At 42.4% G+C, this 24,085-nt stretch overlaps 1 protein-coding gene across 1 annotated transcript in view; it reads left to right on the top strand.

The window, feature by feature from the left end:
• The window catches only part of SDK2 (sidekick cell adhesion molecule 2), a 920,082-nt gene that overhangs the window by 715,556 nt on the left and 180,441 nt on the right, over window positions 1-24,085 (top strand). Inside the window, exon 5 of the mRNA XM_073560296.1 lies at window positions 9,917-10,023. Coding sequence (XP_073416397.1) covers window positions 9,917-10,023 — 107 coding nt within the window. The remainder of the gene's footprint in view (window positions 1-9,916; window positions 10,024-24,085) is intronic.

The following is a 24,085-nucleotide window of genomic DNA, read 5'->3' as shown; positions in this document are numbered from 1 at the left end:
ATCAGTGTTTTGTGTCTCCGCCGCGACGTAATGCAGCATGTAGGCAGCTTTCTTAAGTGTGGAAAATAAAAGATGACAATTATTGCTGGCGCACAGTGACAATATTACTGCAACATCATCCCCCCCTCTTGTGAGTGACTTCTTAAGTAGATCTCCCTCCGTCCCCTGGAGCTGCCCTCGGGCTCTCCATAAAAGATGCTCATCTTCTGAAAGGAAATGAAGTTTTCCATCCTAAGGAGAAGCAAATTAGAACGGCTACATCCTCCTGTCTCGGGATGTAGGGACAACTGACACGTTGTGCGCCAGTCGACTGCGCTCCAGCAGCCTCCTGTGAAACGCAGCTGTGAAAAATGACAAGGGAGACTTCGGCGCGGGCAGCCGGGCTCTGGAAACACTCAATCCTGCCAGTCTTGCCAGAATGAGACCCCCACCTCTCCAAATTCACACACTTGCTGCAAAAAGGAAAAAAAAAAACAGATGGCACTCGATACAATTAGGGCCAATGCCAGAAACAGGCATTGTTCTTTTTACTCAAGACGGGAGATGATCATTTTTAGAACGTTTCAACGCTTTGACTTGCAGGAGGCGTAAATGCCATGGGGGAAAGAAAAACAATTTTGTTCTTAAAAACACTAAATCTAAGCTACCCGCCCATCTCTTATAAATGGGCACCAAAGAATTGGCATATCAAAGCAAAGTCTAGGATACAATTTTAATTGTAATTATTTGCAAATATTACTTGCAGAGACATGTCCACTTTTTAATTTTTGATGCAAGGTCTAAAACCCCTCCTGAGTTGCAGAGCAGAACTGGGACAAGGCTTTAGACTAGGGCAACATGGCGACTTTAGTCATGACACCTGTGTCATGACCAAGGCTTGTTTGGTGCCGATGTAAAAGTGAACAGGGTCGCATTGCAACCCCGATGAAGTTGCTATAAGCAAGTCACAAAAAAGGCCAGTGTGGTTTAACTCTTCTTGTCACAAGTACACTCGGAGTTGCATTCACTTGTATTACGCTGCAATGTAACAGCAGCACTGAGTGATCTTTGGTGTTGTCATTGTCGTGGCCAAAGTAGCCCCATCCTGAAGGATTATATCTAGGATTAGGAAAAAGTGGCTGCTGTCATCCAAAAAATTACACCACATGTATCCATCCATTATGTCTACAGCAAGATGTTTCAAAGCTCAGTAGAAAGATTATCACCTCTCATATGGCTCCATGTCCCCATTTGGTACTCCAAGCAAACCAAAGTCAACATGGGGTGTACATATAAACTCCATGCAGATATTATTGTTATTTTATCCCCAAATGAATGGGAGTAAAATCCTAAAGCATGGTTTTTGTGTTCTGACTGAAGGAGTAGATTTTGATCACCTGGATTTTTAAGTCATACTCCATGCAAAACTGAAGCCCCGTGTTTTGCCTCGAGCTGGACTCAAGGGGATGGAGCATGAAACAGCTTCTCCCTAGAGTTTTTTTAAATACTATATCATGCACCAGCCCCCCCCAGGCCTTTCGATGGGAGAATGGGCATAAAAGTATGATGCCTAGCTATTGACTAGGAATATAAAGGGAGCAGAAATTGAAATTCAGCTGCCTGATGCCTCCCTTTCCCGGTATCATCTATCAATGAGACACCTATGCCTAACCCCTTAGTGACCACCAATACGTCTTTTTACTGATCTGCGATATAAGAGACTAGCATCCCCCAAAGGGTGACAATCCTGTAGCTGTCAGCTGTACATTATAGCTGACAACTTGCTGCATCAGCCAAGATCAGTGTTGGCACAGACTATGGTCCTTTAACCCCTTAAATGCTGTTGTCAATAGTGGCTACAGCATCTATATGGTTAACAGAGTGTGGGGGCTCCCTCTTTAGGCACCCTGAGATCTTGATTGTGTGGTCCTGATGTTTGCCATGGCAGTTCACAGCCAAATAGTGGCCTTAGTCTGCTGAATATAGCGGCCTGTTCAGCATTTAGGTGGTAAAAACAAACTTTTAATTCCTGTCATGCCACTTTGCACTAATTCTTGAAAAGCACCTGAAGGGTTAATGAACTACCTCAAAGCAATTTTGAATATTTTGAGGGGTGTGATTTTTAAAATGGTATCGGTATCACATTTGGGATTTTCCGGTATATAGGACCCCCAAAGTCACTTAAAAACTGAATAGGCTAAAAAAATAAGTTTTGTAAATTTCTTTGAAAAAATGAAAAAATACTGCTACATTTTTAAACCTTCTAAAATCCTAACAAAATAAGCAACATTTTACAAATGGTGCTGATGTAAAGCAGACATGTGGGAAATGTTATTTAATGACTATTTTATGTGGTATGACTGTCTAGTTTAAAGGGATTACACAGTACACAGCAGGGTCACATTTATAAGATTATCTCAGCACATGAGCATTTTATTTAAACACATCCAATTGTGGAACTTATTATTATTCCGAGATATACTGATTAAAATCAACTGTAAAATTAGCTTTGTAAGTGGGAAAACCCCTTTATGCATTCTTGGATGATAATCCGGTCCTGCTATAATTGGCAGGTTTGGCACCAAAAAGTTTGTGGACTTTCCGAAGGATGTTGCCATCTTTCTGAAGGGTATTGCCATTTTTCTGGAGAGTTTTGCCATCCAGTAATACTGGAGTAGATACCGCATTGATGAGAGTCCTTGATGTTTTTGAGATAAGATCAGCGGTTTGAAAGAATTTTAGATACATCTTGGTGTAAAATTTGTTACATGAGTTTTTTGGTGACTCAGAGACATTTCTAGACCTAGATTTTGGTTTTATCTCATGGTATTGGAGTTCTAATGCCTCAATTAGCTAGATATGTTATTCAAGGTAATAAAGGATCTTGCCAATGTATAGTTGGGATTTCTATTGGAATTACTTTTAGTGATGAGCGAGTATTGTTAGGAGTCAGATTTCTGCTGTTACTATGCAGGAATCCACAGACCCTCACATTCTGCAGTCTCCTGCGCTTTATCTACTGCAGAAGAGATTGCAGAGGAGATTGCCTTGCAGCAAATCTCTCCAGAGGCTAAGTTCTTCCTTCTGCCTTCTGAGCATGCTCATGAGACGATCTCCCATTGGAGATCGGGAGTCATGTGCTCAGGTCCCGCTCCAGATCTCACTGGTCCATCTCGGAGGTCTGGAAGCTCCCGGAAGGTCCCGGCTGCTATAAAAGGCGCGCATGGCTGTTCTGCCATGCGCTAGTATAGTCATACTTGCTGCTGTGTGAATGAGGATGGATGCATGATCTGGTGAATGACTCATTTGAAACCCCTACCCTTTGATAATACGCTTGTGTGAGGGATTGAGTTATTGCCAGTACCAGCGCCAGCGCGCTATTGCTCCATAGCAACAGCTGCTAGCGTCTGACATTGCGCTTGCGCCATAGCGGTGTCGTTGAGCAGCAGTATCCACGCCGCGCTGCAGTAGCAGCCCTCTTGAGCGTTTGCGGCTGCGACGCTATACATACGGACACACACGGTAGGTCTAGAAGGACTTAGTGCCGCCATCTTGGGCTACTCCTGTGACCATTTACCGTGAGTGTTATTTCTCTGAGTTCCTGTGACCCTAACAGGCTCAGCACTTTATGTTCTGTAGCATCTCTGTGACTAAACAGTGACTGCTCTGCGCACCTGGGTGAAGTTTAACCCCGTGCCCACCTCCGCTATATTGTTCTGCCACCAGCTAGTAACGGTTATACCATCTACCGCACGGTGGACCCCGAGTGGCGAACGCACTTTATATTTTTATTTAGTGCGTTCCGCCGTTCCTAACATTATACTAGCGCCAGGGTCTGGCTAGTGATGGCAGAACAGCAGCAACTCTTGCAGTGCATTCGGCAGCTTGAAGGCCAGTTGGCCACTCTTGAGAGGGCTCTCTCAGCTGCGCAATCCAACGAAGCTGCTGTACAAGCAGTCACTGATGCGATTACGCGTATGTCCACGTCCTCCCACGTGCCGACAGTTACCTGCCTTCCGTTGCCCGATAAATTTTCTGGCGATGGCGCCTCCTGTAGGGGTTTCATCAGTCAGTGCTCTATCCAGCTGCAGCTACTGGCTGCGCGATTCCCTACGTAGCGGGACAAGGTTGGGTTTATTGTCTCCCTTCTGTCGGGCAAGGCATTGGAGTGGGCTACGCCACTATGGGTACGTGGTGACCCAGAGGTTCGGACTTCTGCTCAGTTTTTAACAGCTATTAAGCAGGTCTTCCTTGGTCCGTGGGTCACGCACGACACCTCTCTTCAGCTTCTGGCTTTGACCCAGGGATCCCTCTCGGTTAGTCAGTATGCCGTTCGTTTTCGGACACTGGCTTCCGAGCTGGAGTGGTCGGATAAAGCCCTTATCCCTGTGTTTTGGAGAGGTTTGGCGGAGCACATCAAAGATGCTCTCTCTACCAGAGAGGTACCCGCAACTTTGGAGGAGCTGATTGCCATTTCCACCCGCAATGACCTCTGTTTTTCGGAGCGTGGTATGGAGTGTGCTCAATCCAAGCGGAAGGTTACCTCAGCTCCCAACTTTTTTGCGCCTCTGGAACCACCCGAGTCAGAGATTCCACCCCCTGAGCCCATGGAGGTGTCTCGCGCCGTTCTCGAGGCATGTCCGGCACAAGACTCCATTTGCGGCTACCGTTGTCAACATGCTGTTGCTCCAGGCAACAGCGCCCTGCAATGGCCAAACTCTGTACCAACGGGTAAGACCTTTGTCCCTCAGCACCTTCAGCCGAGGGTTCTCGCGTGGGCACACGCCTCCAGGAGGGGTGGTCACTGCAGCTATATGCAGACCACAAAACTCCTGGCAAGGTCTTATTGGTGGCCGCACAGGGCTCGGGATGTAAAAAAATATATTCGGGCCTGTGCCTTTTGTTCAAGGGATAGCCTCCTTAAACGGAGAGTGGCGGTGTTCCGCTTTAACTCCCGTTCCTGTTGTCTCCCATGTGTCCCTTCTTAAACCTGGTGATCTTGCCACCTCTGATGCCTTCCACGTGTCCCGGTTTTCTCTGTCACCTACCGGGACATCAGACTTGCCTTCGGACAAGTCTAAAGCCTATACCTCTAATGGGCACAAGTTGGTGAATCGGAGGGCTCAGGGAGGGGGGGCCCTAGGAGGGGGGGTAATGTTAGGAGTTAGATTTCTGCGGTTACTATGCAGGAATCCAGACCCTCACATTCTGCAGTCTCCTGCGCTTTATCTACTGCAGAAGAGATTGCAGAGGAGATTGCCTTGCAGCAAATCTCTCCAGAGGCTAAGTTCTTCCATCTGCCTTCTGAGCATGCTCATAAGACGATCTCCCATTGGAGATCAGGAGTCATGTGCTCAGGTCCCGCTCCAGATCTCATTGGTCCATCTCGGAGGTCTGGAAGCTCCCGGAAGGTCCCGGCTGCTATAAAAGCCGCGCATGGCTGTTCTGCCATGTGCTAGTATAGTCATACTTGCTGCTGTGTGACTGAGGATGGATGCATGATCTAGTGAATGACTCATTTGAAACCCCTACCCTTTGATAATACTCTTGTGTGAGGGATTGAGTTATTGCCAGTACCAGCGCCAGCGCGCTATTGCTCCATAGCCACAGCTGCTAGCGTCCGACACTGCGCTTGCGCCATAGCGGTGTCTGTGAGCGGCAGTATCCACGCCGCGCTGCAGTAGCAGCCCTCTTGAGTGTTCGCGGCTGCAACGCTATACATACGGACACAGACGGTAGGTCTAGAAGGACTTAGTGCCACCATCTTGGGCTACTCCTGTGACCATTTACCGTGAGTATTATTTCTCTGAGTTCCTGTGACCCTAACAGGCTCAGCACTTTATGTTCTGTAGCATCTCTGTGACTAAACAGTGACAGCTCTGCGCACCTGGGTGAAGTTTAACCCCGTGCGCACCTCCGCCATATTGCTCTGCCACCAGCTAGCAGCGGTTATACCATCTACCTCACGGTGGACCCCGAGCGGAGAACACACTTTATTTATATTTTTATTTAGTGCGTTCCGCCGTTCCTAACATTTATACTCGTTGCTCGGGTGACCTCCGAGTATTTTGGCGTGCTCGGAGATTTAGTTTTCGTCATCTCAGCTGCATGATTTACAGCTGCTAGACAGCCTGAATACACGTGGGGATTCCCTAACAAACAGGCATTCCTCACATGTATTCAGGCTGTTCAGCAGCCACAAATCATGCAGCTGTGTCAACACAAACTAAATCTCCGAGCACGCCAAAATATTCGTAGTACACCCGAGCATGCTCGGGAAAACCCGAGCAACGAGTATACTCGCTCATCACTAATTACATTGACTCTTTTACATTTCTTTATTTTTTACTGACTTCTTTGCTTGTTACTATGATTCCGAAAGTGGATAGAGTTTGGCTCAACTACCGCAACCTTGTAAATGCTTTGCAGAAATCGACAACTAGGCCATCTTTGTCTCTCCAGATTCCTCAGTAAGCCCCTGATATGCCTGGAGCAGGTGATAAGCATTTTCCGCTCATTGAGTGGATAATATTTGCTCTAATTAAGAATTTTCAGGGTGATTTATGTTACACAAAATAAACAAAAATATCACGTGTCAGATTGGCACAAGCCCTCCTGCAGTAATATAGCCCAGCTGCCCCCACTTTTTCTTTGAGAGATAAGGAGTTAATTGGCTGTGATCTTAGTCTGAGGGTATAATAAGATTTTACCTGGTTGTCAGGCGCTGTTATCTGTCAACCATTAATTGTGCTTTCATGCAGAATACCACGTACTGTATGAAGCTGTACGGTACAGGACTGAATGACACTACCATATGGGCAGGTGGTAGAACAGGTGTGAATAGGTCAATAAAAATAATTGATAAAAAAATATGGTGGCGATATCATTTTATCCTGTCTATTGCAAGATTAGTTGGAGTCACTCTTTGTGTTATAAGCATGGCTCCAACTAGGTAATCTATACTATGTTTTATAGCTGGTGATGCAAATTATAGGGAGAGAGAGGCGAGTTTTTGACTATCTACACAAAGTCTTTGTCTTTGTCTTGTTACAGGAAGTAAGGGTGGGTCTATTTGTCTCTACAGGAAGTGAGGGTGAGTCTATGTGTCTCTACAGGAAGTGATGGTGGGTTTTTGTGTGTCTACAGGAAGTGAGGGTGGGTCTTTGTGTCTCTACAGAAAGTGGGGGCTGGTCTTTGTCTCTCTACAGAAAGTGGTGTTGGGTCTTTGCCTCTTTACAGGAAGTGAGGGGGGTCTTTGTGTCTCTACAAAAGGTAGGGGTGGGTCTTTGTCTCTCTGCAGGAAGTGGGGGAGAGGCTTTGTCTCTACAAGAAGAGTAGGTGAGTTTTCATCTCACTACAGAAAGGACTGGTCTTTGTCTCTATAAGAAGTGGGATCAGGTCTTTATCACTCTACAGGAAGAGGGAATGGGTATTTATCTCTACAGAAACTGGGAGTGGGTCTTTGATACTCTACAGCAAGTGGGGCGGATCTTTGTCTCTTCAGAAAGTGGAGGTGGGTCTTAGTCTCTCTACAGGAAGCAGGGGAGGGTCTTTGTCTCTCTACAGAAAGTAAGGACTGGTCTTTTTCTCTATAAGAAATATGATCCAGTCCTTTGTAGCTCTATAGGAAGAGGGATTGGTGTTTGTCACCACAGAAACTGAGGATGGGTTTCGTCTCTCTACAGAAAGTGGGGGCCAGTTTTTGTCTCTACAGAAATTGAGAGAGCATTTTTATCTCTCTACAGGAAGTAGGGGCCGGTGTTTGTCTCTACAGAAATTGAGAGTGGGTCTTTGTCTCTCTACAGGAAGTAGGAGCGGGTTATTGTCTCTACAAAAATTGGGGGCAGGTCTTTGTGTCTTCAAGAAGTGGAGAGTTTATCTCTACAGGCAGTTTGAGTTGGTCTTTGTTTCTGCAGTAAGTAGGGGGTGGGTTTTGTCTCTATTAGAAGTGGGAGTGGATCTTTGTCTCTCCAGAAAGTGGGGGCGGGTCTTTGTCTCTTCAGGAAGTGGAAGGTTTGTACCTATAGGAAGTTGTGGCGGATCTTTGTATCTACGGAAAGTGGCAATGGGTCTTTATCTCTCTACTAAGAGTGGGAGCGGGTCTTTGTCTCTCTGCAGAAAGTGCGGGCAGGTCTTTGTCTCTTCAAGAAGTGGAGGGTTTATCTCTGCAGGCAGTGAGGGTTGGTCTTTGTCTCTGCAGTAGGTAGGGGTGGGTTTTTGCCTCTACTAGAAGTGGGAGTGGATCTTTGTCTCTCAATAGAAAATGGGGCAGGTCTTTGTCTCTTCAAGAAGTGGAGGGTTTGTCTATAGGAAATTGTTGCTGGTCTTTGTCTCTCTACAGAAAGTGTCAATGGGTTTTTATCTCTCTACAGAAAGTGGGGGTGGGTTTTTGTCTCTCTACAGGAAGTAGGGGAGAGTTTTTGTCTCAAAAAGAAGTGGGGATGGGTTTTTGTCTCTCTACAGAAAGTAAGGGCTGGGCTTTGTCTCTACAAGAAGAGAGATTGGGTCTTTGTTGCTCTACAGGAGGAGGGGATGGGTCTTTAACCCTACAAGAGGTGGGATCAGATATTTTTCTTTCTACAGGAAGAGCAGATGAGTCTTTGTCATTCTACAGGAAGTGGGGGCCGTTCTTTGTCTCTACAGAAATTGAGGGTGGGTCTTTGTCTCTCTACTGGAAGTAGAGGCGGCTCTTTGTCTCTACAGAAATTGAGGGTGGGTCTTTGTCTCTCAACAGGAAGTAGGGACGAGTCTTTTTCTCTAAAAAAATGGGAGTGGATCTTTGTCTTGCTACAGAAAGTGGGGGCAGGTCTTTATCTCTTCAAGAAGTAGAGGGTTTATCTCTACAGGCAGTGGGGGTTGGTCTTTGTCTCTGCAGTAAGTAGGGTGAGTTTTTGTCTCTACTGGAAGTGGGAGTGGATCTTTGTCTCTCTGCAGAAAGTTGGGGCGGGTCTTTGTCTCTTCAACAAGTGGAGGATTTGTCACTATAGGAAGTTGTGGTGGGTCTTTGTCTCAACAGAAAGTGGCAATGGGTCTTTATCTCTCTACAGAAAGTGGGGTGGGTTTTTGTCTCTAGGAAGCAGGGGAGAGTCTTTGTATCAAAAAGAAGTGGGGGTGGGTTTTTGTCGCTCTACAGAAAGTAAGGGTTGGTCTTTGTCTCTGCAAGAGGTGAGATTGGGTCTTTGTTGCTCTACAGGAAGCAGGGATGGGTCTTTGTCCCTACAATAAGTGGGATCAGGTATTTTTCTCTCTACAGGAAGAGTGGATGGATCTTTGTCTCTACTGGAATTGGGGGTGGGTTTTGTTGCTCTATAAATTGGGGGCAGGTGTTTGTCTCTCTACAGAATTGTGGACATATCTCTTCAAGAAGTGGAAGTAGATCTTTGTTTCTCTACAGGAAAGGAAGATAAGTCTTCTCTCTACAGCAAGTGGGAGTGTTTCTTGGTCTCTCTACAGGAAGTGAGGGCAGGTCTTTGTATCTCTACAGGTTGTGGGGGGTCATTGTATCTGTATAGGAGGAGGAGGGTCTTGGTCTCTACAGGAACTTGAAGTGTTTTTTCTTCTCCTGCTCACCAGACTGTCAAACTGGATACATGGCTTTAAGTTCAGGGCAGTCAAGTCATTGGTCAACGGCAGATGCATTGTATGAGGGAAAAGAAGTTCCAGCTCATATAGTGTTGCCAGAATGCTCAGGAACTGCTCATACAATAAACGGCAACTAAAAGATCTGACATGTGCACCAAAAGCACTTTTACCTTGTTAAAGGGGAGGAGAGCAAAAAGTTCATGCTTTTTCAAAGATTTTATAAGATAGCAGGCATAGTTCACTTTAGAAGTTATTTTTCTTTTTCCCAGCAATAATCAAAACGACAATGTACAAAAAGAAATATATCAAATACAAGTAAAACTCTTTACATTTGACGCTTTTATATCCTTTTCAGATACATGATCACCTCGCTGGACAGGACACACGCTGGGCATTACCGCTGCATTGTCAGAAATCGGATGGGTGCCTTGTTACAGAGACAGACTGAGGTGCAGGTGGCCTGTAAGTTTGATCATATTTTTTATTACTTTTATGATATTTGTATAGGTCAGAATGAACACTGGATGGAAAATAAGGAACAGGCACTGTGGTACAGTAATTTTCTAGCAGCATGGCTTCTGCCATATAATTTGCAGATCCTAAAAATAACAGTGTGTTGCCTATGGCTGGCAGAAACAGGAGCAAGTAAATGATTCCATATAGGCAACAACAGCAAATGAACTGAAAAATTGTACCACAACATTAAAAGGAAAAATATATACAGTATATAGAAAGGTATTGGTATTGCTTCTACTTAATTTTGCATTTTTTTATGTTGCTTCTTCCAATATATTTGCAGTCTCCTCTTAAAGGATATGTCAGAGCCATTTTTTATATATTTTATTAAATATCAAATGGAAAATGTTTAACTTTGCAATAGAAATATATAAAAAAATGTCTGCGTACCGTATTTGCTTTAAAACCAAAACATGCAATAGGACAGTGTATGGGACCAACTTCCCAATAATAACACTAATAGGTGACTAAGACCGATCTACATACTGTATTATAATATATATGCAAAATTAGACTACAGTAACGGTCAGTATTTGGTCAGTATTTTCTCTCAGTATTTGTAAGCCATAGCCAGGAGTGGGTCAAAAATGCAGAATTGGTGACGTGTTTCTATTATACTTTTCCTCTGATTGTTCCACTCCTGATTTTGGCTTACAAATACTGAGAGAAAATACTGACCAAATAATGATAGTGTGACCCTAGCTTAAAGTAAAAGTCAGGACAGACTTGCTCATACAATGGTTTTCCTCATTTTTATTGGAATGTGCACATTATAATTCAGACTGAAGGCAGCAAAACCAAGACAGAACACATATTGTAAGGAGGCAAGGAGTCAAGAAATACAAGTAAAACAAACTAGTATATCTGTTACACCTTAGATTCCCCTCAGTCCTCCCTTTATCTCTGATGACACTTGGCACCCGTTGGCTTTCTGTCAAGCAGTTTCATCAGGACGTCATCTGGAATGGCTTCCAACGTTCTTGAAGGAGTTTCCAGAGGTGCTAAGCATTTGTTACTCCATTGCCTTCACTCTACATCAAAATCATCCCAAGCCATCTTAGTTGGGTTGAGATCTGGTGGTTGTGGAGGTATTGTCATCTGACATAGCCTCCATCGCTCTTCTCTTTGGTCACTTAGCCCTTACATAACTCAGAGGTGTTTTGGATCTTTTTCCTGTTCTTCCACAAATGATGAGCGCACTAAATGTAAAGCAGATGGAATATTGTTGTTTCAGAATTTTGTGTAGCCATGCTGGTTAATATACTTTGTATTTGGAATAAATCACCAAGAGTGTCACCAGAAAAACACAATGAGACCTCCCCCTCCAATGTTTACAGTTGACACCCCACATGAAAAACCATCTGTTCACCTTTTCTGCATCTCACAAAGACATGTTAGTTGGTACAAAATATCTCTAATTTAGACTCTTTTGACCACAGTACAGATTTCCTCGAATCCACTATCTAGTCATTGTGTTTCTTGGCCCAAACAAGTCTCTTCTCTTATTTGCGGTCACCATTTGTGGCTTCTTTGCAGCAATTTCCCATAAAAGCCACATCTCACAGTCTACTATAGACAATTGATGCTGTTTGTAATACCTGATCATTTATGAGGGCTGTTATCTGAGGTGCTGTCAATTTGTGCTTTCTGAGGCTGCTAAACTGTGAGGAGCTTATTCTTTGCAGCTAATTCTTGTTCTTCCCTTCCTGGAGTGGTCCTCATAGTAGGTAGTTTGATAATAACACTTAATGGTTTTCATGATTTCACTTGAGGATCCCTTCAGGGTTCTAGAGATTTTCTGGATTGACTGATCTTCAGGTCTTAAATTAATGATGGACTGTTATTTCTCTTAGTCCCATGGTTCTTTCCATATTCTGGGCTGCACGGTGGTTCAGTGGTTAGCACTGCAGCCTTGCAGGACTGGGGTCCTTAGTTCAAATCCCACCAAGGACAACATCTGCAAGGAGTTTGTATGTTCTGAGGAATTTAAGGTTTAACACCCACACTGGATTCTTTCACACGCATCTTTACTTCTATTTCTCTATGAGTTCCTTTGTCATTTTGCTGCCTTCAGTCTGAATCTACCATGTGCACATTCCAATAAGAACAATGGAACCATTGCATGAACCGGTGTGTTCAAAGCTTTGACTAGTACTGTAAATATAATATATATCTGTCTATGATTTTATCTTTCCTTTCTGGCCATTTCCAGTTCTGAATGTTTATCGACTGCCACTTCTGCTATATTAGGGCATAGTTCCTATCAATCCAGTGGCCGTCCACTTCTGAAGAGAAGAAATCCCATAAATTGCTGAAAAATGTATCGGTCATTCAAATTGGCTTAGTTTTTTTTTCAAATTGGCTTAGTTTTTTTTTTTCTTCATTTTTTTCCCTTTCTATTACATATAAAAAGTAACTACAAAGTAGACACAAAATATATGACAGGCTTCTAGTTTAAAAAAAATGCAAAGCAAGAAAAAGGCTTAAAAACAAACATGTCTCTGACACGTCGTAATTTTGTGTTCCCTTAGTTTGAAAAAAAATCATATCTACAACTAATGAAAAAAGTGACATGTCTCCTGGCTTTCAAGTGCCCAGAAGACAAGTTGTGTGGGTTTCTTACAGAGTCAAGGGAAAATTTAACTCTTCACTAACAAGTCAGATTAGTGGACTTTCATAATAACTTTGATAATGCAATTGGGATTTTTCAGCTATGAAGGCAAGAATTCTAATGAAACTGGTTGGCTGGGTAAGCAACCTCTGACAGGAGGTCTAGGATGTAAAGTTTCTCATTGTGAAGAGTGACAAATTGGTCTTGTATTGTTCCCTTGAGATTTAAATATGCAAGTAGTATTTTATGGTCTATAAGTATTCCTATGCCAACTTGTTTTTCTCCACAAAGAGAAATTTGACCCCTTAAGCCCCCTGTTAGAGGTCTCACCCCAAGCCAAGCCAGTTCTTCTGCTTTGCACTGATGCGGGGCAAACACCCTGAAACACGTGTCTGGAAATGGAGTTTCTGGATTGACTTCTTAGTCATGTGGCATGGCCATTTAAAGGGTCAATATTGATTATTAGGACTGCAGCCTTCAATAGGTAGTACTCGATTTCCTGTCCTCTCTTTTTCTCTTTGAAGAGGCTACTTGGAAACTTTAGAGAGGATTCGGCCCAATAAGGTAAAACAAACACTTTGCCCTTGTGTATTTGGTGGCATGGGCTGACACCCAAGGGGGATCCAGTTTGATCTTTCTTATGGTACCTGCTATTTTTGGTGCATAAGACTGGTTGTGGGGCAGTGTTGGGGCCCTTGTGGCCATTTTTCTAACTGGTTTTAGTTGCTCTGTAAAATGCACTTGATAAAGGGGTCTTTTAGCCCAGAAGCACGATATCTAGTGAGATTTTTAGTAAATAAGTTTTTAATCACCTTACATCAGGTCTGTTATGGAGTTTAGTTGGGAATTAGCCCACAAACACTTGAATACCTTCAAAGAGTTAATGTGACATCTCACTACATTTATAGAAAAAAACTATCCTGAAATCTTGCAAGTTTCACACTGCATTTCACAATAGGCTGACACTTCTTGTTCTGAGATACTTCTCAGCAGTCATTTCATTATCACAGACAGGTTGACAATAAAAGACAACACATTTATAGATAACACAGGATTAACCATTTACCATGGGGAATAGATACAGCTATCTTCCTCCTCCCCCTCTCTGCACAATGACCTCTGCACAGGTAACAGAGCATGCTTACTACAATTTCAATTCAATATTATAATAATAATTTTTATTTCAATAGTGCCAACATATTCCACAGCACTTTACATTTTAAAGGGGACTTGTACAGACAAAAAAGACATTACGGAATAGCCCATAAATCAACACATAAACCAAGAGGAGTGAGGGTCCTGCTCACAAGCTTATAATCTATGAGGAAATAGGGGAGACACGAAAGGTGAATACTGAATGGTAATAAGCGCTTGTATTGTATGGTCCAGCCATCAATAAAATATATAGGGAGATTCACAATGCTACATGAACCAGTCACTAGACAGTATCAGTACAAATACAGTCACAGAGGGCTATTAAATGCATGGAGGATGTGTGAACAAATGCTAAGAGGGTCTTGATTTGGAAGAAAATTTTGTGTGGGCAAAACATGGATAGTTAGATAAGTGAGGTGAGGTGATAGGCCAGTCTAAAAAAATGCGGTTTTAGAGCAGGTTTACAACTGTGGATATCGGGGATTAATTGAATTGTCTTGGGTAGTGCATTCCAAAGAATTGTTGATACTTGCAAGAAGTCTTAAGGGGGCTTTACACATAGCGATATCGCTAGCAATATCGCTAAAGCGTCACCGATTTTGTGACGCAGCAGCGATATTGCTAGCGATATCGCTATGTGTGATACTTACCTCCGACCGGCTCCCCCGCTTTCTGTCGCTGGTCGCGCGAGATCGTGCAGCTCCATTTCTCGTCGGGCGCTCCCTGCTGGGCTTCCTGCTGGCGCCGACGAGCGACGCGTGGACGCGAGCGGGAGGACGTCAAGATCGCCTCGTCTGAAAGGTAAGTAAAGACCGCTGCTGCGTCGCTACGTCGCTGTGAGATCTGCCTGTGTGGCAGCTCACTAGCGACCATTTAGTGATGCACCAGCGATCCTGACCGGGTCGGGATCGCTGGTACATCGCTAAATGTAAAGGGGCCTTTAGAAACGGGAGTGGGATGTTTGGATTACTGAGGATACTAGTTTTATGACATTAGCGGAAAGGAGGGCACGGGTAGGGTGGTAGACTGAGACAAGGGAGGAGATGTAGAGTGGTGCTGAACCATGGAGCGCTTTGTGGGTAAGAGTGATAAGTTTATATTGAATTCTGGAGTGGATGGGTAACCAGTGCAAGCACTAGCACCAGGTAGAGGCATCGGTATAACAGTTGGAAAAAAATATGATCCTGGCTGCTGCATTCAGGACGGATTGGAGAGGGGAGTGTTTAGTGAGAGGGAGATCGATCAGTAGAGAGGTGTAATAGTCCAGACAAGCATGAATAAGAGCAACAGTAAGAGTTTTTGCCGAGTCAAAGGTAAGAAAAGGTTGAATTCTAGAAATATCTTTGAGGTGTAGGTGACATGAGCGAGCGAGAGATCAGATGTAGGGGGTGCAGGAAATATCTGAATCAAGAGTGACCCCAAGACAATGGGCATGTTGCTGGGGAGTAATGGTAGAACCACACACAGAAATGGCAATGTCGGGCATAGGTAGGTTAGTAGAGGGAGGAAACACAAGGAGTTCAATTTTTGACAAATTCAGTTTTAGATAGTAAGGACATAATGGTATTTTATAGTGATGCATGGGTGATGTCAGGAGACGATGTGCATAATTGGGTGTCATCTGCATAAAAATGGTACTGGAAACCAAATCTACTGATTGTCCAAAAGGGGCAGTATACAAGGAGAAGAGGAAGGTGCCTAGGACTGATCCTTGAGGAACCCCAACAATAAGGAGAAGAGGAAGAGGAGCCAGCAGAAAACACAGTGAAGGAGCTGTCAAAGAGATAGGAGGAGAACCAGGAAAGAAAGGTATCTTTGAGACCGATACATGGAGCATAGTCAGGCGGAGCGGGTGATGGACGATGTCAAATGCTGCAGAGAGATCCCGGAGAATCAGCAGGGAGTAGTGGTCATTAGATTTAACTGTTAGTAGTTCATTAGGGTCTCTAGTGAGGGCAGTTTCAGTGGAATGTAAAGAGCAGAAACAGGATTGCTAAAAGTCAAGAATAGAGTGATCTGAGAGATAGTGGATTAGACGGGAGCGGCCAACTGGATTATATGAGAGTGGACCAAGCTTTCAAGGAGTTTAGAGATGAAGGGACGATTAGAAACAGGTCTGTAGCTAGCAGCATAGTTCTTGTTTAGGGATGTTTTTTAAAGTAATGGGTACATGTTGGCATGTTTAAATGAGGGAAAGATAAAAAGATGCCAGATGAGAGAGAGATTAAATATTTTAGTTAGGTGAGTGGTGGCACGAGGAGATGTGAGGGAATAGGGTCACTGCTGCAGGTAGTAGGGTGAGAAGACGCAAGGAGCCTGTTTACTTCTTCAGTGTAGGAGAGAAGAGAATGCATAGCGTTAAAGGATTGGGAGCCATTTTCCTGTCAATGAGTCAAAGCCTGTCTGTGGTTCCTTGTGGTCTATGTGGCTGCTGTATAGCAAATCTCTTGCTGTTAATAGCTCGGGGAACATGGCCACCACCATAATTATGTGCAGAAGATAAAATAAAAAATTCTACAATAATAAAATAAAAAAATATTCTGACATTTTTACTTCTCCTTTTATTATATTTCCACAAATTCAATATCTAGGGATGAGTAAGGAGCATTGTAAAGTATAGATGTATTTGGTAGGGTATGTAGATAGGCCATGTTGCACCAAGATGCCAATGGGGTCAGATGAGAGAGCACGGCACAGGTTCGTAATTTCATTGGGAGCAAATGGGTTAATAGGATGCCGCTGGCGAGGCAAAAAGCCCTGGCCTTAATGCCGTTCCCAGCTACAAAGCAACGTATTCTGCAGATGTGTCACAGGTGACAGTTCAAGTCCTTAGTGGGAGATTGAATGTGGAGAATGAAGGAAAGGGCAGCGCTGGAGATGACCCGTCAGCAATAAGCTGGGTATGTTGATGTGATGGCGCCACTTTGTGAACGGAGACGAGGCACTGTAGGTGTACGTCGGACAATGACAGCACGGGAAAATGATTTGTTCTCTGTAAGTATCTCCTTTGAGAATTGCTGAGCTATCAATAGAAAACATACGAATAATAGAACGTCATCAGAATGAGTGACCACAGACATGATCCCAGACCTGGAATTACTGGGAGAATGCAAATAAAGGGAACGTGGGTGTCATGAGAAAATAACCAAGTATTAATCGTAAGCTAAATATATTTTTACGGAGATTTTGGTGATTTTTTATTTTTCACGTCACATTAAAAATTCCTCAAAATCTTGCATTTTTTTTTCCTAAACCTCATTACAGGCTGACACTTTCTGTTGTGTAGAGATCACTTCTCCGTAGTCATCTCATTATTATCACAGGCAGGATTAGAATGACAGGTAACATAAAACACAGGAGAACATTATTTACAGCAAGTGATGTCACAGCTCACCTTCTTCCGATCTTCTGATAATGCCTCTATGTAGATAACACAGGCTCTACCATTCACAATAGGTGACGTCACAGCTCACCTCCTCCTCCTCCTGTATAATGACTGATAGCAAGTCTACAAGTAGATAATAGAGGTTCCACCAGTAAAAACTCAACTCAAATGCCCCATATTCGTGAACAGAAAATAGAATTTAAAATATCTGCAATTCTAAAATAAAAAAAATACACAAAAAAAAAAAAATATATATATATATATTTATGTGTTGATCATTTCGGCCTTAGTTTTTCGAATAAATATGTATATATAAAATCAATATTTTAATATTATATAATATTTATTTACAACTAATCATGGACATAACCATGGACATAAAATATCCTGACCTACAGCCCCGGCCTGGACACACGCTGCAATAAGTAGCACTCGGGCTTTATAATTTGCTTGTCAGTTGGCGCTGTACAATATTTTGGTGATTTATGGCACGCCGATCTTTTTAGCTCTTGAACATTCCTGGTCATTCTGATCTGCGTTAAATCTCATCATCATTTGTACTCATCTACTTCTCGCTGTGATCAGACCTGAATAAGACATCGATACGGTGCACAAAATCCTCCTCCATCTTGTTTATAATGTAGTGGATTATACATTAATCGCTTATAGCCTGAGGCTGCGTTCTGCTCCATCATATCAGACGAGCTAATGATAAAGGAAATCTCCCAGCTTTACAATAAATCTAATATGTTCGCATTGGATCGTCTACATTACTGTAATTGGGCAGAGATAGATCCTCAGCTGGATATTATACAAGAAAATTACCAGAAAAATAATAAGAGCTTCGGTATATTCCAGATATTCAATACATGTTATAATTAGACAGGTATCACATCTCGGCTGGTATTGACCGGTAAAGATTGCCACCGCATATAATGGGCTGCATGGGTCATGCGCAATCAATACTCATTAATAATCTCAATATTAGCTCAATACCATATACCGAAGGTGACATTCTCATCTTTTACTCCAGAATCCAAGGCTGGACCCGAATCTCATTAATTTCCTAGAAAGTTTCCATGTTTTATAACTTGCGACAAGCCGCCATGATAGCACTTAAATACATCGTGGAGGGACCATATGTGACTATTAATCCTCAAACATGAGACATTTTCAGACATGTGCCATGGAAATAAAATGAATCGACTGCGCTAACTTGGGGTTCTTCTGTTGGTCTGTTAAGACATGTCTAATTGCTTCTTTCCTTCATCAGAGGTGAAGATCTTTTGTGCTAATTATATCCCATATAGTTTCAGAGATTGAGACAGTGGTATATCGAGAGAGGGATGGACACCACTGTTAGATCAACCATTTAAGCAAGGGTTAACTTTAACTCCAGTAAAAGCTATAAAACTGAAAGCAAACCCCCATAATATTGAATAAACTCATTTTACCCCTTTGATCGGATAATCATAGTCTTCAAGTTTTCTCTTGGGAAAAACAGTACTACGCATTTCGAGGTCAAAAACGTACTACCTAAAACCTTGTGCAGTTCTTTAAAGTGCATAATTGATTTGTCATTTGTCTTGAATCGCGTAGTACAGTCCTTGAAATGACTAGTATACTTCAGAATACATACTAGAGAGTTATGTTTCAATCAATATGCATAGTACAGTACTTGTAATGACTAGTACACTTAAGAATACAAAATAAATTAGAGTTTTGTGTGGTTTAAAACGCGTAGTAGATTTCAGGATACATGCTAGAGTTGAGTCTGGCTCAAAATGTGTAGTACAGTGCTGGTAATGACTAGTACATTTCAGGATACATGCTAGAGTTGAGTCTGGCTCAAACCACACAGTACAGTCCTTGTAATGGCTAGTTCATTTCAGGATACATAGTATAGTAGTATAGTTGTGTTTCAATCAAAATGCATAGTAGTACAGTTCAGGGCCCAAATTAGAGTTTTATCTGGTTTAATTCGCGTAGTACAGTCCAAGCAATGACTAGTACATTGCAGGATACATACTAGAGATTAGTCTGGCTCAAAACGCATGGTACAGACCATGTAATGACTAGTACATTGCAGGATACATACTAAAGATTAGTCTGGCACAAAACATGTAGTATAGTCCTTGTAATGACTAGTACATTTCTGGATACATACTAGAGTTGGTTCTGGCTTAAAATGTGTAGTAGAGATCTTGGAGTGACTAGTACATTTCAACATTCATGCTAGATTTCTTCCTGCATCAAAATGTGTAGTAAAGTCTTCGGAATAAGTGGAGTATTTCAGGACACATACTAGAGTTGAGCCTGGCTCAAAACATGTAGCACAGTCCTTATAATGACTAGTACATTTTAAGATACATGTTATCGTTGAGCCTGTCTCAAAACGTGAATTACAGCCCTGGTAATGACTAGTATATTTCAAGTTACATACTAGAGTTGAGTCTGGTTTAAAACCTGTAGTACAGACCTTGGAATGACTAGTACATTCAGGATTTCATACTAGATTTCTTCCTGGATCAAAACATATGGTAAAGTTTTTGGAATAAGTTGGACATTTCAGGATACATACTGGAGTTGAACCGGTCTCAAAACATGTAGTACAGAGATTGTAATGACTAGTAAACTGTAATGACTGGGAAATCTTGAAAAATGAAATCCTCAAAGCACAATCGTTAACAATTCCGAAAAGAGGGAAGAATAGGAAGCATTTAAGGAAACCAGGATGGATGAACACAGAACTTAAGCACATGCTAAAAAAGAAGAAAGAAATGTTTATAAAATGGAAAGAGGGAGGCATATCTAAAGAAGAATATAATGCTGTCTGCAGAACCTGCAGCGCATGAATCACATTATCTAAAGCTGACAATGAATTGAGGCTTGCAAGAGACATCAAAAGCAATAATAAAGGATTTTGGGGATATGTCAGAAGTAAAAGAAAAGTCAAAGATGCTATAGGATTTTTACAGGATGAAAATGATGAAATGGTAAGACAGGATGTTGAGAAGGCCGAACTTTTAAATTCCTATTTTGCATCTGTTTTCTCTCAGAAAGGAAATGTAACATCAACTATTCTTCACTGTCCTATTAAGGGAATAGAAGAATCCAGGATAACTATAAACAGAAATATAGTGAGGAAACACTCAGCTAACCTAAATGAATTCAAGTCTCCAGGTCCAGATGAATTACACCCCAGAGAATTGAAGGATATAGCAGAAGAAATTTTTGAACTGCTCTCCATAATCTTTGAAAATTCATGGAGAACAGGAGAAATCCCAGAAGACTGGAGATGAGCAAATGTTGTTCATATCTTCAAAAAGGGGAAGAAGGTGGACCCAGGCAACTATAGGCCAGTGAGTCTGACTTCTATACCAGGAAATATCTTTGAGCAAATTATTAAACAACATGTATGTCAGTACTTGGATAAGAATGAAGTGATTAAACAGAGTCAGCATGGGTTTCTAACTAATAAGTCATGTCAGAGTAACTTAATTTCCTTCTATTACAGAATCACTGATTGGGTGGATCAGGGAAATGCTGTAGATATAGTATATCTTGACTTCAGCAAAGCATTTGACAAAGTATCTCACGCAATCCTTTTATTGAAAAAATGACTAAGTATGGAATGGACAAGGTAACTGTTAGGTGGATTCATAACTGGCTTAGTGATCGGACCCAAAGAGTGGTCGTAAATGGCTGCACATCCAGTTGGAAGAATGTCTCAACTGGGGAACCACATGGCTCTGTCCTTGGCCCTGTATTGTTCAACATCTTTATCAACAATTTAGATGAAGGAATTGAGGGTAACCTGATTAAATTTGCTGAAGACACAAAGCTAGGAGGGATAGCTAATACTAGAGAAGAGAGAAAGAGAAGATTCAAAAAGATATATAAATAAACAGGAGCAGCGGGCAGCAACTAACAGAATGGGTTTTAACAGGGAAAAATACAAAGTACTACATCTGGGCAATAAAAATGAAAAAAGCATATACAGAATGGGAGGAATAGGGCTAAGCAACAACACATGTGAAAAAGACTTGGGTATACTAATAGATCACAGACTGAATATGAGTCAACAGTGTGATGCAGCAGCAAAAAAGGCAAATGCAATTCTAGGATGTATTAACAGAAGCATACAGTCTAGATCATGTGAAGTCATTATTGCCCTCTACTCCTCTTTGGTCAGAGCTCATCTGGAATACTGTGTCCAGTTTTGGGCGCCACATCTTAAAAAAGACATCAACAATCTGGAGCAAGTTCAGAAAAGAGCGACCAGAATGGTGACCGGTCTGCAAACCCTGTCTTATGAGGAAAGGTTGCAGGATTTGGGAATGTTTAGCCTGCAAAAGAGAAGACTGAGAGGAGACGTAATAACTGTCTACAAATATCTCAAGGGCTGTCACATTGCAGAAGGATCATCTTTATTCTCATTTGCACAAGGAAAGACTAGAAGCAATGGGATGAAACTGAATGGGAGAAGACACAGATTAGATATTAGAAAAAACTTTTTGACAGTTAGAGTGATCAATGAGTGGAACAGGCTGCCACGAGAGGTGGTGAGTTCTCCTTCAATAGAAGTCTTCAAACAGAGGCTGGACAGACATCTGTCTTGGATGGTTTAGCGAATCCTGCTTTGAGCAGGGGGTTGGACCAGATGGCACAGGAGGTCCCTTCCAACTCTACGATTCTATGATTCTAGTACATTTCAGGATACATACTGGAGTTGAGCCTGGCTCAAAACATGTAATACAGTCCTTGTAGTGACGAGTAGATTTCCGGATGCATGCTAGAGTTAAGCTTGGCTCAAAACGTGTAGTACAGTCCTAGTTATGGCCTGTACATTTCAGGAGACATAGTACAGTTGAGTATGGCTCAAAACCTGTAATACAGACCTTGGAATGACTAGTAGATTTTGGGATTCATACTAGATTGCTTCCTGGATCAAAATGTATAGTAAAGTCCTTGGGATGAGTAGTACACCTCAGGATATATACTAGATTTCAGCCTGGATCAAACATTCAGGATTCATACTAGATTTCAGCCTTCATCAAAACGCATAGTAGAGTCCATAGAATGACTAGTACACTTCCGGATAGATACTGGATGTCTGTTTGATCCAAAAGACAAGTTAAAGTCCTTGAAATAACTAGAACATTTCAGGATATATACTAGATTTTTGCCTGGATCAAAAAACATAGTAGTACCCTTGGATTACTAGTACATTTCAGGATACCTGTCTGGTTCAAAAAACTAGTACACATCAGAATACATGAGAATTTCATCTGGCTTAAAACATACAGCACATGGAAAGTTCACTTCCGATACATACGATAAATGTCTAGCTTAAATCACGTAACACAAGGCCGAGTTGCAATACTCAGAATGCTCCTCCCCCGGCATAAAAGCATATTATGCCCCTCAACACCTGTAAAGCAGATCCATTCTCAGGTCATACGGTCCTCAAAATGCGTTTTCATAGCCCAAATTTCAGAATACAGTTTTTGAGATGTAGTTAATATGGGGGTGATGTGATCATGGTCAAGGATTGTACTTCAGATGTGGCTATCGCTGACATACAGTAGCTCAGGTCCTAGAATGGCATTCACCTGAGTGGAGCTGAGCTGCAATACCAGACACAACCTGTAGACTGGCATTACACTGCTATTGGGAGAAAGAAGCCATGTATTTCTAATCATGTACGACCCCTATAAAGAGGACCTATCGCCAGGTCAAAGATCTCTAGTTTTTACTGTTATTTTATTCTCACTACTCATCTGAGTATTACTTTTTGTTTTTGTTAATAATAATAATAATAATAATAATAATAATAATAATTTTATTTCTATAGCGCCAACATATTCCACAGCACTTTACATTATAGAGGGGACTTGTACAGACAATAGACATTAAGCATAACAATAATCACATAGATCAAAACAAATATCAAGAGGAATGATGTTCCTGCTTGCAAGCTTACAATCTACAGTATGAGGAAAAGGGGAGACACGAAAGGTGAATGGTAACGATTGCTTTCGATGTTTGGACCAACCATAATGTAGGAAATCGGGTGTTCATTAATGCTGCATGAACCGGTTATGGTAAAAATTTTGAATGGGCAACACAGGGATAGTTACATTAATGTGTTGAGGCGGTAGGCCAGTCTGAAGAAATGCGTTTTTAGTGCACACTTAAAACTGTGGATATTGGGGATTAATCAAATTAACCTGGGTAGTGCATTCCAAAGAATTGACTCAGCACGTGAAAAGTCGTCGAGACGGGAGTGGGAGGTTCTGATTATTGAGGATGTTAACCTCAGGTCATAAGCAGAACGGAGGGCATGGGTAGGGTGGTAGACTGAGACGAGGGAGTAGATGTAGAGTGGTGCTGAGCCGTGGAGTGCTTTGTGGAGTGATAAGTTTATACTGAATTCTGGAGTGGATGGGTAACCAGTTCTCGCAACTACGACCGCGGACGCGGCCCAGCTGACGCCTCCACGTCGCCCGACCACGACGACGTGGGGCGAGCGTCCCAGGTGGTGATGAAATGTGGACCCACTGAACCACATAGGGTAACCTGGACCTACCCAGACTAGGGAAAGGCAGCGAGCAGGGTCTGTGGCAGCTGAGCATGTGGTCGAGATGGCGACGTGCAGAACTATATGACAACTTCAGGTATGAAGAACATAAAGTTTACTCAAATGAAATTACAGTACATAAACAAAATATAACTATGCCAGGCTCCCGATTCCGCACATCAGGGAAAGGTACACGTCTCATGATAACAAAGGCAAGAGGACATCACGGGTTGATGGAGTCCAGGGTCATCTGGCACGGGCACACTAGGATGGC

This window comes from Dendrobates tinctorius, unplaced genomic scaffold (genome assembly GCF_039654945.1).
Source record: "Dendrobates tinctorius isolate UK_male_01 unplaced genomic scaffold, ASM3965494v1 ptg000014l, whole genome shotgun sequence".
In the NCBI taxonomy this organism is placed as follows: Eukaryota; Metazoa; Chordata; class Amphibia; order Anura; family Dendrobatidae; genus Dendrobates; species Dendrobates tinctorius.
This window is presented reverse-complemented; position numbering and strand designations above follow the sequence as displayed.